The sequence below is a fragment of the Eretmochelys imbricata genome, chromosome 13, assembly GCF_965152235.1.
Source record: "Eretmochelys imbricata isolate rEreImb1 chromosome 13, rEreImb1.hap1, whole genome shotgun sequence".
NCBI lineage: Eukaryota > Metazoa > Chordata > Testudines > Cheloniidae > Eretmochelys > Eretmochelys imbricata.
The window spans coordinates 7,225,382-7,244,257 of NC_135584.1; the positions used below are offsets into that span (position 1 = coordinate 7,225,382).

Genomic DNA, 18,876 nt, shown 5'->3' on the forward strand with positions numbered 1-18,876 from the left:
ACTTTCAGACTCCCTCCCCACCCCCCATCTCCTGCCTGTTGCTAGGCAGACTTCGCACCTGGCCGATCCCTGTGGGGCAGGCTTTTGAGGGGTGGGGGCTACAGTTGCTCCTCACTGAGCACTAGGGAGGGGGCAGGCTGCGCTAGGGCCGAGTTTACCCCCTCCCCCACCCTATTTTGGGGTGTTAGTGGGATGGGTTGAATTTATTCCTCCCCCTGCTTGGTGTTATTGTTTTTTGGAGGTGCTGACCCCCCTCTCCATTTTTTGTGGGGGTGGGATCCATTATCATCGGGGCCGGGCCCCTCCCCCCTCTACTTGACAGCATCATTGGGTGGGTAGTGCCTTCTCTGGGGACATTATTGGGGGCTCCAGCTGCCATTCTGAGGGGCCCGGTGTTGGGGGATTACACCCTGTTTTGGAGGTGGTGTTTCTGGTGTGTTATTCCCTCTCTTTTTGGAGGGGACCATACTGGGGGTGGGGGCGAGACACTCCTCTGTGGGGGCTCACCAGGTGAGGATGTGATGCCCTCTCTTTGGAAGAAATATTATTGACTGGAGTAGGGGTTGTACTCTCTCTCTTGGGCTGGATGTCTCATTTTTTTTACAGGGTGCTGTTCATTGCTCTCTTGGAGCTGTTGTTACAGGGGAGTACTACATTTACTTTTTTTTTTTTTTTTGAGGGAGTGGTTATGATAGCATTTGCTGGAAGCACACTTAGTTGTTGAAGGATTTATTAGTGATTGATTCAGTTTCTAGTTTGAAGTCATGTCAGGATCAACTCCAAAACAGACCTCCAGCCCGCAGACAGTTGCTGGTGTTCCGGACCCTGCTCCTGCTGGACCTGAAGGCCCAACTGACAGCTCCTTTGGTGAGCAAAACCTTAGCTTCACCACCACAGACCTCAACCTGGTGGAAATGACGGAAATAGAGTACACCCAGCTTCAGCACATACTCTATTCACACATGGAGGCACAAGCAAACGAAAGCGAAATGGAAGCGAGGCTCAATTCTGCTTTCTTCTCAGCTAGTAATCCTGCAGATCAACCTCAGCAGCAGTCCTCAGTGAACACCAATCAAACTGGCTATTCATACTCTGGGAACCAGTCAGTTTACCCAGTTATCTGTCAGTCAGGTCTGTCTTCTGACAGCAATTTAATGGGTTCAAACCAATGTCTGGGGCACATTGACTTTCAAGAGCTCAGAATGATGCTACTTAGTGAATCTAATCTTCCTTCTAATGAAGTACATAAAACACCTAATAGTAACTCTGTAGAAGTCACAGGGCACAGTTTAGTAAGAGTTAAACATGGTGAAAATTTTGGTGGGACAAATAAAGAAACTGTACTTGTTGAAAATTCAGCACCAGCTCCTGAGCCTAGATCTAAATCTGCAGTTCGTGTTCGTTTGGAAGACAGATTCAACAGCATCCAGACAGAAAATCCCCGATGTCAAGAGCCCCAAGAATCTGGAGTGACTCTTAACAAGTGTGTTGTCATTAACTTTAGTTTAAAGTTTACAGTTAAATTATATATTTTCATGTAGTTCAGTGTTAATTTAGGCGGATTCAAATTTATGAACAGTGTTATGTTTTTTTTTTTCAGAGTAACAGCCGTGATAGTCTGTATTCGCAAAAAGAAAAGGAGTACTTGTGGCACCTTAGAGACTAACCAATTTATTTGAGCATAAGCTTTCGTGAGCTACAGCTCACTTCATCAGATGCATCTATCAGCTGTAGCTCACGAAAGCTTATGCTCAAATAAATTGGTTAGTCTCTAAGGTGCCACAAGTACTCCTTTTCTTTTTGCTATGTTTTTAATACTCAAAATGACTAGCTGTGTGCTTTGGCACAAAATTAAGATCTTGAGGAAGTGAGGGCCCAATTACCATTAACTTCAAATTGTGCTTACTTACACTAGGTCTGAACTTGGTCTGTTATTAACACAATACACCATATAGTTGTGTAAATGTATTAATTTTCAACTTTATTTTGGACATCAACATCAAATGTAAGCAAAATATATAAACCAGAGCTTTATTTAGATGTTACATCCTTCTTACTTTGCAAAAAGTAATGCAGATTTCACACCCTATTAACAGACTAATCAGAGGACTCTGGTTAATGTTGTAATGTGGAAGGAGCTCCATGATGGTGCAGGAGCTTGTCTACACAAATCCGCTTGCAGCAAGATATGAACCTAAGACTTGCACACGCTGCCATTTATCTGAATATTTTTGTTACTGAGCCTATGGTTTTTATTATATATACTTTTTTAGTGACAAACTTAGCTGAAGGAAGTTACTTTTATGAAGTCCAACAGTGTAATTTCACTGTACAGAATAAAATAATGTATTAAACAGATCCTTTTTGCTATTGAAGTTAGTGAGGTAAATAGTGGGCCTTAATGGCAATGTGTATTTAAAGTAAATGGACGTGATTTTTTTTTAGTGATTGTCACTAGAAGAGTAGATAGCTGAAAAGGTTTCTACAGTTGTCATTTTCAAGTAACTAGTCTTGTTTTATTTTATGTTTTTTGTAGTTTAGTAACACTAATTCGTCAACCAGCAGAACTAATGGGTATGCCTGTTCACCAGCAGCAGAATAAATGTACTACATTAGTGAAAAATAAGACTGCTGCTGCAGCTACTGCTTTACAGTTCACATATCCATTATTTACGATGAATGCCTGTTCTACTTCTGGAAGTCCTAACCCTTCACAAGCACAGGTAGATTTTTTGTTTTCTATTATTAGTTGTAGCCTTCTCCTTTGAAACTTTAACAATAGTCTAAATTTGTAAAAATGCTGCAAGATTTAACTGAAATACAATTTAATTTTAATTGATCACATTCGAAGTTATTTTATAGGGTTTTGTTTAAAAGCAACTTACGTAGGCACGTTCAGAGGGATTTATCATTTATGTGTCTTTTCAGTATTCTTAAAGATGAAATATAGTTCTCAGTCATTTTGATTAAGTCCTTATATCTCTTACATGAATATGTACCCAACGGCCAGGACCAACAGTCTATTAGATTTCTTTCCAGAAAGGTACTTTTGTTTAAGTCACTCAATTCACCGCTACATCAGTTTCATTCACAAAGACATAGCTAGCTGCAAGTAGGTGTTTTCTCTTGGTTCCTTCTTTCCATTTTCTTTTGACAAAAACTCATGAAATTTCATTTTCTCACAGTTACTATAAGCCAAGAATAATAACCAAAACTGGCACGCAGAAACTGCCAGAGGTACAACAATAAAACTACACAAATGGTCTGGATGTTGAAATCACATGACTGTGGTACAGAAAAAAAAATCACAATTGGCATTTGATTTAGCAATACAACTCATTATAGGATGGGACTAATGTTAAAATACATATCAAAAGTATTATCTTCTTCTTTTCGCTTAACACTCCCTAATTTCCTTTTCAGAACTCTGGCACATCATGTACTATTCTGGAAGCTGCCAAACATCAAGACCTTGGATTACCTAGAGCATTCTCTTTCTGTTATCATCAGGAAATTGAATCCACTAAACAAACAGTAGGCACTAGGAATAAAGCTTTACCTGAACAAGTTTGGATTAAAGTAGGAGGTAAATGTTTTAGCTTCTGCTCACTTTGTTTTCTGTGCCACTCAACCTCAAATTATATTTCTTCTGACTTACTTAGTCAGTTTGTTTGCAAGGATGAATGTGCTTTTACTGGTTCCATATATGCAATTTGAACTCTACAAATAATCTACAGAATCAGTAGGTATCTGACAGACTTTGAGAAATGATCAACATCCACGCTGGTTTCTGACGATAGTGTTTGCCCCTAAGTGCTGGTGTGGCAATCCACTTTATGAGGGAGCCAAAATAATCAGCACCCCAGCGCATCCATGGGAATTTCGAAACCTAAATTATCATTATTTCTTCAGGTTCCCTCCTTGTAGTAAGTCTCCACCTGAGGGGCATCAGGGGGATTTCAGAGCAGTGAGCACAGGGCAGGCCATGGCAGCAGGGCTCCTATAAAAATGTGTTGCTATAGTCAGTCTCATGTAGCAGTTTGTCAGGCACGGGCCTCTGTGTGGCTGCCCTTGCCCTCCCCAGCTGGACAGATCTGCAGGGCATCCTGGAAAATTGGTGCATGTGATGGTTCTCTCTCTTCCTCGTGCCCCACATAGTGACAATAGTTGTGCTACTGGAACAGGGAACAATTAGGAGGAAATACCACAAGCTGAAATTCACTGAGACCTATGATCCGTATGCAGGACTTTCCCCTTTATGGGAGCATCTGATCCTTAATTATTAAATTGGTATTGCTCATTTATTGATTGACATTTTTTCCTTTGAATAGTAGGATGAAAAAGTTGATGGCGTCAATACTAGTTTACATTTAGTAGTGCAGCAGTAATTATCTTGAAAATGTGAATTTCATATGTATAATAAAAAAGTAATATATTTACAGCACTTTATATTTTCGAAGTGTTTTAGTAGAATTAACCACTTAATTTTCAGATGACAGAACGAACTCATTTGAAAATAAGAAGAGTTACAATTACAGAGGTCTAACTTTTTTATATTAGTTACGGATTAGTCCATCAAAATGAAAACTTACAAAATCATAAAGTTTCAGTGAAGCTTAATATTTATTAAATAATGATGGAGTGGGAGAATGAAAAATAAAGTACTGCTTTTTTCCCTTGTTTTGCAAAGAAGAAGCTTTATGTAAACAAGCAATAAACAAAAGAAGTCGCGGCAGAATACGCCAGTTGGATACAAATGTAGACCGCAAACCTCTTACTGAAATTCAAAATATATGTGATAGCCAAAATACTGCATCTGCACAAGGTACTTGGCAGTCAATACAGGTAAATTCAAGTATGCAGGCACAGAGTGGAACTCAGGGAGGAATCTCTCAGCGCAGGGAGAGGCATAACCGCATGGAAAGAGACAGAAGGTAATTTCCGTTGCTCTGTGAAGAGTTCCAGCAAAAAAACATTCTTAAAGCATAAATTAACTACAGTATACTAATTATATAATTTAGAATAGATTATTGGACATGTTTTGCTTACTTTGTCAGCTGCGGAAAGCGGCATTCTCATCAGGATAGATTTGATTTAAATCACTAGTCAGGAAGACTCGATTTAATCATGGATTTCTACATAAAAGTGCATTCTTGTTGGTTGTTATAATCTTAATACATATTTTTCACAGCTCAGAGATAGATGAGACCCAAACTGGGTCTCTTTTATGGCCTGCTGCCATTATAGGTTTTCCCTTCCAGTGAGAGAAGGGTATGGTAGATCTCAAATCAATGAAGGCTACACTTAGAAAGACCTCAAGACTTCTGGAATATGCTGCTCAAACAGTTTCAGTTTTGTTTCTACTGCCTGTCCGTCCCTTCTCACATTTATCTCCAGACTTCTTTTCCTTGTCCAGATCTATTCCGCCTCCAATAATCTTCTATTCATTAAACTTTTTGAAACTTTGCACTTTTAGAGAGAGGTAAGGGATTAAATCTGTGTACACAAATTAGCAGAGGGACCAAAGGGTTGAGGTCTGTTATTTCTCACCTCTATACAGGGGTGAAAATAACTTTAAAGGACTTATCGGTATGCTGGAATCCTGAGCAGTGGGGCAGGGCCTCAACCAGAAGAGGCGGGGCCTTTAAATCCCTGGGCCCTTTAAATCGCTGCCAGAGCTACCAGCTGCAGAGGCAGCCGGGAGCCCCAGGGCTCCGATGGCAATTTAAAGGGCCCAGGGCTCTGGCCGCTGCTACCGCAGCGGAGCCCCAAGCCCTTTAAATTGCCTCCAGAGCCCCACTGCTCGAGCCTTGGTGTAGTGGCGGCAGCACAGGGCTCTGGAGGTGATTTAAAGGGATCTTTAAATCGCTGGCCTGGGGAAGCTGGTGCGGTCAGCAGTGTACCGGCTCTTGCCGGTATACTGTACCGGACTGTACCGGCTTACTTTCACCTCTGCCTCTATATATTTATTTTATTTTATTTTATTTTATTTAAAAACATTTTTGCAGGAGTCACAAATCCACAGTTTGAGAACTGCGAAAGTAAGCATCTCTGATGGTATTTTTCTAGATTTAGCACGGAGTCCCATTGGGTAGATAGAAAGATTAACCTAAATAATCTATACAGAATCCCCTGAAACTCCATAAAATTGGGTCCCTAATCTATGAACTATTGGAACTCATTTACAAAACTTTTCATAAACATTACATGAATATATTGTCTCATACTATAGAATTAGAATGTATAATCCCTATTCCATGATGAGATATCTTTGAGCTGTAATGTATCTTAATTAAAACTATCTTTAGATAGGTTTTTTTCCCTCAAAAAGCATTTTATCAAAAACTGATTTAAATTAAAAAAATATGAATTTTTTTTTTTTTAAATCAATGATTTTTTTATCCACCCTGCTTCTCACGTAGAAAAGGAAGTGGGAGTCTGCTGAAGGCAAATACAATTCTGGTTTAGGTGTTTAGGATTTTTTAAAATTATTATTGACTCTCTAAGATACACCAAAATGCTTTAACAGATTCTTTCAAAACATGGTTATTTTATAATAACAGAGGAAGTATGCAAACTTTAGGTACATAGGTAACAAAAGATGAATAATCATGACCGACATATGACAATGATTTCAAAGTAACTGTAACTGGCTCTTTCTCTTTTGCAGCTGATTAATGAAAATACGATGTTTTCTAATTGTGATTGAAGTATAGTTGGAATTATTCTTAGACTAGTACAACTATAAATAAATATACTATACTATAAATAAAGCTGACATAGTTGACTTGACTTCACCTACTCTCCCACCTCATTGGACATGAAGTGGCAGGTTCAGAACATAATGTGCTCTGGTGAACCTCAGCTAGCAGAGTGGTTGATTGAGAACCGCTCTGATCTAATTTAGCCTGTAAGCTGCTCCAAATTACAGTGGGGGCCATTTCAGCTCTCAGCCATCTTCAGGATCAGGCAAGCAAAGAGGTGGCTTTAAGTCACCTTCCCACCACTTCCAAGGTTCTGTGCCAACTCACAGTGCTAACAGGGCACAATTGAACACCATGGAAAAAAATGTCATTTGCTTTTCACTCCTACATTCACAGGTCTTTGCACAGGATATGACTGAGTATAGATCCTAATTTGATACAAGCTTTTTGTGTCTTAAAGGCAGTTTTAAGAAAGAGTTACGCTAGTAGAAATGAATAATATTGAAATGAGTGATTGCTAATACTGTAGAGCAGCCATAAACTGAAAGGTCTTTGGGCAGGAATTGGCATTTATTATTATATATTCGTACAGTGCCAAGCACAATAGGGCTCAACCTGATGTGGTCTTTAGACACTATTGCACTGTAAATGTTAAAGAATGACCACAAAAGCAAAAATACAACCAACTAAATAGAACTATTAAAATTTCTGTCTAAGGTTTAGCGCCCATGTATTAGGCTGCAATGGATTCTCTCCATTGTGCAGTGATTCAGCACAGATCCTCAGAACTTGACGCCTTTACTAGTAGTCAAGCCCTGGCTAAAAACTAAAGCTGGTGTCCTCTTCCTAGCCTCAGTAAAAACTCGGAGGAAGGTTGCACTGGCAATATTGTCTGAGGGTGACTGCAACTCTTTTGTATGGAGGCAAATTAGCTGGCACTCAGCAATGTAATTTACACTGACCTGGGCTAGCTTTGGTGCATCTTCCAAATATTTGCGTTTATTCCTGTTCATACCTATCCAGTGTTGGTCCCCTCAAAATGCAAAACAAATATCAACATCTAAACAGCTATAAAACCATATATCTAGGTCAGCTATCTGGGTTAATTGGCTGCTAAAAATTGTTATTTTGCATTGACTATAGGCGCAGAATCCGGATTTGTTGTGATGAATTGAATCTTCTGGTTCCGTTCTGCACTGCTGATACTGATAAGGCAACAACATTACAGTGGACAACAGCATTCTTGAAATATATTCAGGAAAGGCATGGGGATTCCCTGAAAAAGGTTAATAAATCTCATACAATCCACCTTTTAAAATTTTTCTAATAATGATCTTAAAATGGTTAAACATTTGAACTAAATCTGTATTGCATCATGACAGACACGAGGCACCTGTGTTGAACATTTACTTTGTCTGTTAAAAGAACATCCAGTTCATTGGCTTTGTATCCTTCAGCCACATTTTTGATTAGAATGGTTTCAGTTGAGCTCATAGTCTGTGTTGTATCAGATCTCACAAGCTAAGTAAAGTTTAATTTGATCAATTAGAGCCACACTCAGGAATTAGGGGAACCAGAACAGGCTGTTGGTTTGAAGCCTTCTCTAAACATTCCACTTTTTATCCATACCTATCCTGCTCATTCATACACACGGAGCTGTTTTTCCCATTCCATCTTCTGCTTCCTATTCCAATCTCCTTGGTTTTATAAGTGAATTTATTTGTCTTGTACTTTATTTTATTAGAGAGTTCAGTAACATATAATATATATATATATATATATATATATATATATATATATATATATATTAGGGCTGTTGATTAATCACAGTTAAATAATTAATCTCAAAAAATTAATCGCAATTAATTGCAGTTTTAATTGTATTGTTAAACAATAGAATACCCATTGAAATTTACTAAATATTTTGGATTTTATATATATATAGTATTCTTTGTTGTGGTTGAAATCAAAGTGTATATTATTTTTTATGACAAATATTTGCACTGTAAAAATGATAAACTAAAGAAATAGTATTTTTCAGCTCACCTCATACAAGTACTGAAGTGCAATCTCTTTATCCTGAAAGTGCAACTTACAAATGTAGATTTTTTTTGTTACATAACTGCACTCAAGCACAAAACAATGTAAAACTTCAGAGCCTACAAGTCCACTCAGTCCTACTTCTTGTTCAGCCAGTTGCTCAAACAAGTTTGTTTACATTTACAGGAGATAATGCTGCCTGCTTCTTGTTTGCAATGTCACCTGAAAGTGAGAACAGGTATTTGCATGGCAACTTTGTAGCCAGCATAGGAAGGTATTTACATGCCAGATATGCTAAACATTTGTATGCCCCATCATGCTTTGGCCGCCTTTCCAGAGGATATGCTTCCATGCTGATGACACCTGTTTTAAAAAAAAAAAGTGTTAATTAAATTTGTGATTGAACTTCGTGGTGGAGTATTGTATGTCCCATGCTCTGTTTTACCTGCCTTCTGCAATATATTTCATGTTATAGCAGTCTTGGATGATGATCCCAGCACATGTTGTTCATTTTAAGAACACTTTCACTGTAGATTTGACAAAATGCAAAGAAGGTACCAATGTGAGATTTCTAAAGATAGCTACAGCACTCTATCCAAGATTTAAGAATCTAAAGTGCCTTCCAAAATCTGAGAGGGACAAGGTGTGGAGCATGATTTCAGAAGTCTGAAAAGAGCAATACTCCAATGCAGAAACTACAGAACCCGAACCACCAAAAAAGAAAATCAACCTTCTGCTGGTGGCATCTGACTCAGATAATGAAAATGAACATACGTCAGTCTGCACTGCTTTGGATTGTTATCGAGCAGAAACCATCATCAGCATGGACGCATGTCCCCTGGAATGGTGATTGAAGCATGAAGGGACATATCTATCTTTAGCACATCTGGCACATAAATATCTTGCGACACTGGCTACAACCGTGCCATGAGAACACCTGTTCTCACTTTCAGGTAACATTGTAAACCAGAAGCGGGCAGCATTATCTCCTGCAAATGTAAACAAACTTGTTTGTCTGAGCAATTGGCTGAACAAGAAGCAGGACTGAGTGGACTTGGGCAGGGTATAAAATTGTACATTGTTTAATTTTTGAATACAGGGTTTGTTTTTTTTAACATAATTCTACATTTTTAAGTTCAACTTTCATAATAAAGAGATTGCACTACATTACTTGTATTAGGTGAATTGAAAAAATACTATTTCTTTTGTTTTTTTTTACAGGGCAAATACCAGTAATCAAAAATAAATATAAAGTGAGCACTGTACACTTTGTATTGTGTTGTAATTGAAATCAATATATTTGAAAATGTAGAAAACATCCAAAAATATTTAAAAATGGTATTCTATTATGAATAGTGTGATTAATCACATGATTAATCAAGATTCATTTTTTTAATAATTTGACAGTCCATAATCTCTCTGTATGCATATTATTTTATCCAATGATGACTTCCAACTGAGGTGATTTTGACACCCATGCACAATGGCCATGTAGCAGTAGCCTTCAGTGGTGTCTTTTTTAGTATATGGTCCTTCCCTGGAGGTGGTGGCAGCGTAAAGCACTTCAAGAACTGATTTGTTCCTTAGTCTCTTTTCAAAATGACATCTTAGGGCAAGCACTATGAAAACTAGCATTGGTATGCAGAAGTCTTTGGGGTTGGAGCATTTGTGTCTCCAAAGTTTTGTTCGCTGAAAAAGCTGCCCAACTGGTCATAAAATTAAGTCTTAAATTGCAGAAATGTAGTCAAAAATAAAAGTTCTGCCTTCAGATACATACAAACAGTATCCATTGACTAATGGGATGAATGTGACAAGTTGAAAGTAGAATTTTCTCCTAAAATGTTAACTGATTTGACACACAAAAATTCATATAAATGGAGGAACAAATTCTGTCTTTCCCTAGTAGTTGTGACAGGTTCTGATTGCAGCAAAATCAATAAGATTCCAAGCAGAAGGGAGCACTATGCTGGGAGCCAACTTAGAGATCCATGTTCATTTAATGCCACATTGCAGGGGTTCCTTATGTTCTACTATGAAGATGGGTTTTGGGGATGCAGTTGTGCTGGAGGCACAAGTGCAAACATTCACGATCAGAACTGTTGTGGGAGTTATAAAGGGTCACATTAGCTGGAAAGCGCTCACAGTATTTAGTCAGTAGTAACAGGCAATTTTTTTTTTCCTGCCCAGTTAAATTGTTTTCTAAACACTTCACAATTGTTAATGTATTCAGCCTCCCAGCATGCCTGTTAGGTAATGAAACACTATTATCCCAATTTTACAGATGGGGAACTGAGGCACAGAGGAGTTAAGGCCCAGATCCTTAAAGAATTTAGGCACTTAACTCTGCTTAGGTACCTTTGAGGAGTTGGGCCTAAGTGACTTGCCCAGGGTCAGTCAGGCAGTCTGAGGCAGAGCAGGACTTCAAAACCAGGTCTCTCATCGCCCAGGCTAGCATCCTAATCACTGGACCATCATTCCCTCTAAAGTTTACCAGGTGCAGGATTTGCCCACCCCTTAGTAGTTTAATAATATTTTACTTAAATATGTATTGCATTAAGCATGATAATAATTACTTTGTATTTTTGATTTTAGGAATTTGAGACTGTGTTCTGTGGTAAAACAGGCAGGAGACTAAAACTAACAAGAGCTGACCCATTAGTAACATGTCCAATGCAGGAAAACATACAGAATAGCACACCAATGGAGATCAAGTAATTTGAACTAAATACCCAGCGTTTTATGGAAAGTATTGATACCTAATGATGCTCCATAGCAATTATTTTATATCCACATACTGGACTTCATCTCCTGTGACTACTTTGAAATTGAAGGATCCGAGAGTGACTTGCAAAATATAATTTGTAAAAATACATAAATAGAACCGTAAAGAAAACATTCTTTATTCAAAATGGAAAGATAAATGAATTACCAACAATATTAATTGATCAGTGTCCTCTTAGAGAGCTTTGGGACCAGAGGCAACAAGAAAATGTCATGACAGCCACTAAATCTCTCTCTCCCTCCTCCCCCCCTAATAGCTACCAAAATCCATTTTAACTTGATATAATATAGTTAGAAATTGTTATAGACAGTCAACCTGTCCTATTGTATTTAGTCAGTCATGAATGTACATTCCTATTAAATGTAAAATAAATAAATAAATATGCCATTATAGTGCCCATTTCGCAATTGGAACAGTGAGAAAATTAAATTGGTTAGTGCTTGTATAATAAGTACACATCTTACAAACAATATTATATGCATTGGAATTCAGATTTGAAGTTCATATTGAACCGTACATCCCCATAGGACTAAAGAATCATACAGTGCTGTTGGCATTGCTTTTAAAATACAGTAGTATTTTAAATACTTTTGCACAAACTGTCCAACAGTTTTCCTGTATTGTTGCTTTAGTCCAAAAGTGGTATATTGTAAACAGTGAATTATTTACGTGCACAAAATATTTTCATATTAAAAGAGTAGTAATGGTTCTACTTGTTAATAAGATGCAGTGTTCAGGACAGAAATAGTATATTTTATGAACTGAAAAAGTGGCTTTATTAATTTCTTAAAACAGATGATGCTGACAGGTTTTATAGTACAAAAAAGTCACCCCAAAATAAATACTGTTTTAAATCAGGGATATTCACAATTTTGCAGCAGTTTATTTCGAAATAATTCTAATAAAACAATTTGGGGAAGATGGAGTTTAGCAGAACAAGCTTTGATGTGTATAATGACAGTTACAACATCACAAAAAAAGGTTAAAAAAATCTCATTTTATTTTTACAATAGTTCATACAGTAATTTTGGCTGGTGTTGAGAAGAGCATCCTTTCTGACTTGGGATTTTTTTCACAAATTCTGTGCAAATAGCTGAAGTAGATGGCGTGAAGATGCTGTTATTGAATATCCTTTGTTATAACATGGAAATATACAAAAACTCTCCCCTGTAAATTATAATATATACATTACACCCTTTGCAGAGTTAGATTGCAAGAACGCAAAGGGTTTAACATTTACTAGCCATGGCAAATGTTTGAGGTACAGTCTGATAATTCATGGTGGACAACAAATATACATGGTCAATGATGTTCTATTAGTGCCTGAATCACTACTGAATTCAGTGAGCATAGAGTCAAGCCTTTATGCAAAATAGCCACAAGCTTTTGTACAGTTAGGGAGATGACAGTAAAAGGAGCAGCGCTTCCTCCTGTAGGTCTCTTCAACAAAGTGGGGAGGAAGGGAAAGTGAGACTGATTTGCAGTAAAAATTCTGGAAAATAAGGGGTGGGGAAACAATTTTAAGCATCTTTTTAGTAAAGGTTTTCATCAGATGCTTTCCTGTGTCATGGAACTGAATTACTGTGTCAAAGTCTCCATTTTATTCATTTTAATAAAAGGAATATTTGTCCATTTATCACTAGGAGGAGCCTGACTCTTTTCATACAATTCACTGTTTACTTAAATATTCAGTCACTTCTGCAGTTTCAGTGCTGATGATTTTTTGGATCCTCCTCCAACAGCACCCATGCAGGCTGACGTATCACAGATTCCTGGAGTTCCCTGAGCCCCCATTGCACCAGGTACACCAGGATCACCTGGCAGACCAGGTTCACCATGAGCACCATCTCGACCATCTTTACTAATTCCAGTTACACCTGGTGGACCTTAAAGAAGAGAAAAGAAAAATGGTTTAGGGTGAAATACTGGCTTTTATTTGCATGTAAAATTTAAAATATTAGGTAGGTATTTGTAAGCTGTAAGAGGGTTATATATAGTGCTGTATTATGGCTCTCTGGAGTATAAGAGATCTGTAGTAAATATGGTAATGGTTTGAGCCACAGGCTAAAATCTGCTCTGTTACAATGGTCTAACCCTGGAATAACTGAACTGGATTTAGTGGAGTTACTTTGGATTTACACTGTTATAGCTGACAGCAGAAGTTTGCCAATTCATAGTTGTTCCTACATATATGTCTGCTTGTTTTTGGGACTACCATACTTTGCTGTGGTTGCCCATTTCAAAACTGGCTTCTCAGTGAGAGTCATGTCTCTACTACCACATAACCCAGATCAGCATGGTAACTGTAGGGAGAAAGGAATTCAATCATAGCACAAACCACATGCAATGCAGGCCCTCTAACAGCCTTTATTCTAGCCTTGTGTCCCTCTACTGAATTCGTAGATGCAGTAAAAATGTCCCCGTAAAATACATCGTCCCAATTATACTATGAAAAGGTCCATCTAGGAGGAGATTTATCATAAAAATAAAAGTATATTCCTGAACAAACAGGTATAGTCCATATTGCTGTCATTTGGGTACTTTCCTATCATCCTAAATACTGCATCAGCTTACCTTGAAGTCCTTGATCTCCATCAGGCCCATCAATACCTATGCCAGTGGCTCCTTTGTCTCCCTTTTCACCTGTATCACCTGTAATGATGTACAGACATTTAAATGTAAATAATAATTTACAGAGAACAGCCAAGTTAGCCCTTATATGTGGAGGGGAAAATCCTGTCAGCATAAAGGGTAATGCAAAACTTAGTGCCAAGAAGCTGCCTGCATGGATTCAGTTGCCAGATTTGAGCCCCAGGTGTGCACATTTTGCAGTTTCTGCATTTCTTGGAATTTACTACTTTTATTTTTTTATTTAAAAGTTACATTTTTATTATAATTGGCTGCATATGAATATCACATACTCTCACTATTGGAACTTTTATTAGCCAATCAGATCTCTTTACTGTTGTCCATCGTTTTATATTAAGGATAAAGGGCCGGATTTTCAAAGGTGTTTAGGCACCTAAATGGGATTTCCAAAAGCACCAAGATGTCTAACTTTAATTTAAATCAATGGGAGTTAGGGCCTAGACACATCTGAAAATCCCATTAGGCACTTACCTGCACCTTTGAAAATCTGGTCCAGAATCCATAAATTTGGCAGCAATAATCAACTACCCTAATTAGTATAGCTGAAACTGTGGGGCGTGGAGGAACATTTAGGGAGGCGTTGCTGCTAGCCCTGATGGGGAGGGAGTGCCACCCAGCTCTGCTCCCTGCCCCACGCCAGGGGCACTGCACCGTGCCTTGGGCTCCATGCCCAGTGACCTGGCTGCCAGCCCTGCCCCCAGGACCCCAGCTGTGGCCCCAGCCTTGACCCCCTTACCCTGTCCACGTCTCCCCCTCTCGGCCCTGGCTCGGGGGGTGGGGTGGGCAGACGGGTTACGGGGGCGTGAGGTAAAAAGTTTGGGGACTGCTGGTATAGCTGCTTGTATATGAAACCTTTTAAATTATAATGGTCATATCTGTGTACATTCCAAAATTACATCATAATGAGACTAGGGTTGTCAGGTGTCCAGTCGAAAAGGGATCCTGGTCGGCACCTCTGACCAGGCTGCTAAAAGTCCGGTCGACGGCGCAGCAGGCTCCTGGCAGGCTCCCTGCCTGTCCTGGCTCGGCACGGCTCCTGGAAGGGGCTGGCTTGTCTGGCTGTTAGGTGCAGGGGCAGCCACAGGGGCTCTGTGTGCTGCCCCTGCTCAGCACACTGGCTCCGCAGCTCCCATTGGCCGGGAACCACGGCCAATGGGAGCTGTGGGGGCGGCGCCTGAAGGCAGTGCTTGCAGGCAGCGCGCAAAGCCCCCGGCCCCTCCTCCAAGAAGCTGGACATGCCAGCCGCTTCCGGGAGCCACCTGAGGTAAGCCCGCACTGCAAATCCCCTCCTGCACCCCACCCCCTGCCCCAGGTCAGAACCCCCTCTTGCATACTAACTCCCTCCCAGAGCCTGCACTCTTCACCCTCTCCTGCACCACAACCCCCTGCTCCAGCCCTAAGGCCCCTCCAGCACCCAAACTCCCTCCCAAAGCCCACATCCCAACTCCAGCCCTGAGCCCCGCTGTACCCCAAACCCCTCATCCCCGGCCCCACCCCAGAACCCGCACCCACTTGCACTCCCCAACCCGCTGCCCCAGCTCTGAGCCCCCTCCCACGCTCCCAAAACCCTCATCCCCAGTCCCACCCCAGAGCCCACACTCCAACCCCCTGCCCCAGTCTGGTGAAAGTGAATGAGGGTAGAGGAGAGCGAGCAATGGAAGGAGGGGGAATGGAGTGAGTGGGGGCGGGGCCTCTGAGAATGGGTGGAACAAGAGCGTTTGGTTTTGAGAGATTGGAAAGCTGGCAACCCTAAATGACTTCCCAAACCCTAGTGACTTCCCAAAAGCAAAAGTTAAATTTCTGCACAACCAAGTTCTTTAGTGTGCTGCCCCCTAGTGTTTTATCTCATGTATCACAGAGGATCTATACATTACATATAGGAGTTTGAACATCTTCAAATGCTGGATTTGCTTTCAGCAACTGTTACCAATTTGCAATGTTTGCACATTAATTGTAAGGTGTAAATAGCTAACAAAGGCCCAATCTTGCAGTATTTTCTCATGTGAATAAGGTCTGTAGGCTCAGGTCTAAGTAGCCTTGAGATGCAGCATACTCTGCCTTTGTCCGCCCCCCCCGACTTTGTCTAAACTTGCCATCTGAATTAATTGTTTAAGGAAAACAACAAACACACTTGCTTCTAAGAAACACAGTTATACTTAGTCTTAAAGGTATATGTCACTTTGCAGTAGAAGTTAGGCTGGTGCTAAAGGTCTTTTGTCCTAAAAGTTTGCTATTTATGGGTAAAATTCAGGATTTCCCCTCAAACCCTAGGTGACTGGGTTTTTATGGATTTGAGAAACACAGGCAGACCTCAGTGCTGTAGTGAACCACTCTGCAGACTTGCACTGGCCATCATGGCTGGATGATTCTCACACTAGAGGCACAAGGAAAGTTTACGTTTAACACAGCACTGTACTGTATTTGCCTTTTTTTTTTTTTTTTAAAGGTCTCTGCTGCTGCCTGACTGCGTACTTCCGGTTCCAAATCAGGGGTGGTTGACCTGTCAGTTCGTAACTCTGGTGTTCATAACTCTGAAGTTCTACTGTGTTACTGAGGAAGCTATAGCAGACAAATGCAATGGCATGGACGATGGCACAGGAACAGGAGGGGGAAATACTGGGAGGAGTTCAGGGGGACAGTGGTCATAAATCCCCAAGACAAGCCTCATTCCTCATTAGACCCCAATATATCACAGTGGTGAGGATTTACTTTGTTAATGGTGCGTATAACTGGGAGATAGCGGAATGGCCATCCAATTAATGGCTGGAGCTTCAGCAGCTGCACATGCTGCAGTGCGTATCCATCCTGGATGATTTGATTCTTATAAGCAGTAGATTCTTACAAGTGGAGTATTTAGTACAGGAATGATTTTATCCCAGTGGTTTTGATCACTATATGCAGTTGATTCATATATCAGTGATTGTTATCAATGGAGTGCACTGTAATACAGAAAATCCTGACCCCTTCCTCTACGGTAACCTCCCAAGGTCCTGTTCCTGCACCACTGAAGTTAGTAGAAGTTTTCTCAGTGATTTCAAAGGGAGCAGGAACAGGTTCTTTAGGTTGCCTCTGATTTCATTTCACTCACCTCTGGGACCTGGGTCTCCAAGTTCTCCTGTTGGCCCTCTATATCCAGGTGGACCACGAGCACCGGGATGACCAACACTTCCCATTGCCCCAGGTGGACCTGGGGGACCCGCTGGGCCAGGTCGACCCATCAGTCCAGGAGCCAAGGGCCTTCTCAAATTAGCAGCTAACTGTGCAATTTGTTCTGAGAAAAAAAACATAACAAAACCAAAACTAAGTTCTTTTAGCCTCTGCCTGTGTCTGAAGTTTGAAAACCTTTTTCTGGTATGTGACACTTGCCACCAAGTGTATCCAATCAAAGGAGAAGATTGTAGGCTCTGGATTTCCACCAATAAAAAAACTGATGGCACAGTGCAGGCAGAATTATTTCAGATGCACATGCTCACGACACCGACTGGCCTCCGTGGACGCTACATGCACATCTGAAGTTAGAATTTGTCCTGGTAACCCATAACCAGAGGGTGCCTTGAGCTGAACCAGGTGAATGCATTTCGATAAGATGACAAAAAATGGTTTTTCATTATAGTAAACCTCTGGACTTGTGGGGGGGTTTTTGCTCAGGAACTTCTAAACACTTTGCAAACTGATGAATTTTTTCTGCTTTCATGTTATTTCTAAATTAAATGAAAACACTTCAAATAATTTTGAAGCAAAGTTTAATGGAAATTAATACTCAAATAATTAAAACAGGTTTGCAGGTTTTAGTTTCCACCACAAAAAATGAATGAAACACAATCTTCAAGATGCAAAACATACAAAAGATAAAATAATTTATTTAGAGCAATACTTTATTGCTCTATCAGGACTGAAATCCCATGACCTTTGGCATCATAACACAGCAACTATATCAATGAGCCATTCAGTGAATGGAAATTATACTTTGTAATTATTGGTTAGTAATACTATCCTATTGCAATGGAATTCCTAATGGCTCAGATTATTACAATCATAGTTAAACTAAATAGAAACAAGTGCTCTCTGACTATAAAGTGTAGCCATACTCTGATGCAGACAATAATTAAAGTTCAGCTATCTCCCAGTTATACTCACCATTTATCATTCCCCCACAGAGTTCTCTTATATGTTCTTCACTGGCCTCTTTGCCCTGCAATTAACAAAAGAATCCTGCTTTACACAAAATCATATTATTGATTGTCATCAAACTATTGATCCCTGAAAGACACTTATTTCTAATGGACTGCAAAATAAAGCAGAAGAGATTTTATTAAGAAGAAACAGTAGTTTCTTCAGAAAATATTATCTTCAGCTTTAAGGTCCTGGGGTGGTGGTAATATTAATGAAGTTGATTTTAAAGTTAGTGGGAATGTTGTGGTCCTAATGTTCCAAGTCATATATTTAATTTGTTGTTTATTTGGCCTTTATTGAAAAGTGAAACTCAAGCTTGGAGAAAATAATAAACCATAACCTAATGTGAGTAATACTATAATGACCCAACAGGAGACAGGTTTGCATTTTAAAGTTATTGACTGCTATCAATTCACTTTCTTAGTGCTATCACAGATATGGAGAACAAACATGACTTTACACATCACATCTAACCCCAATGAATGCAGGTAACTCCTAACACCACATCACATTGAGAGGAAACTAATC

General features: G+C 39.7%; 2 protein-coding genes across 3 annotated transcripts in view; one reads left to right on the plus strand and one right to left on the minus strand.

The window, feature by feature from the left end:
• The first annotated feature begins 587 nt into the window (after positions 1-587).
• On the plus strand, positions 588-11,971 carry TCFL5 (transcription factor like 5). Of its 2 annotated transcripts, none has more exons than XM_077831872.1 (6): positions 588-1,483; positions 2,537-2,723; positions 3,424-3,586; positions 4,691-4,934; positions 7,848-7,989; positions 11,337-11,971. In XM_077831872.1, the coding sequence occupies exons 1-6, from the start codon at positions 765-767 to the stop codon at positions 11,457-11,459; spliced, it is 1,578 nt and encodes a 525-aa protein (XP_077687998.1). In that variant the 5' UTR covers positions 588-764; the 3' UTR covers positions 11,460-11,971. The 2 variants fall into 2 exon arrangements, with proteins under 2 accessions (XP_077687998.1, XP_077687999.1); XM_077831873.1 differs by having other exon boundaries at positions 4,694-4,934.
• A 532-nt stretch (positions 11,972-12,503) lies between these two features.
• The window catches only part of COL9A3 (collagen type IX alpha 3 chain), a 74,374-nt gene continuing 68,001 nt past the window's right edge, over positions 12,504-18,876 (minus strand). The window contains exons 29-32 of the mRNA XM_077831870.1: positions 18,313-18,367; positions 17,264-17,446; positions 14,101-14,178; positions 12,504-13,412 (exon numbers count right to left, since the gene is read on the minus strand). Of these exons, the coding sequence (XP_077687996.1) occupies positions 13,219-13,412; positions 14,101-14,178; positions 17,264-17,446; positions 18,313-18,367 (510 nt within the window). The 3' untranslated portion in view covers positions 12,504-13,218. The remainder of the gene's footprint in view (positions 13,413-14,100; positions 14,179-17,263; positions 17,447-18,312; positions 18,368-18,876) is intronic.

Excerpts from the sequence above, each read along its gene's own strand:
- TCFL5 (XM_077831872.1), top strand. The coding sequence starts at position 765 with ATGTCAGGATCAACTCCAAAACAGACCTCCAGCCCGCAGACAGTTGCT. Across the intron at positions 1,484-2,536 it reads TCTGGAGTGACTCTTAACAA|TTTAGTAACACTAATTCGTC; the intron begins GTGTGTTGTCAT and ends TGTTTTTTGTAG. Across the intron at positions 3,587-4,690 it reads AGTTTGGATTAAAGTAGGAG|AAGAAGCTTTATGTAAACAA; the intron begins GTAAATGTTTTA and ends TGTTTTGCAAAG.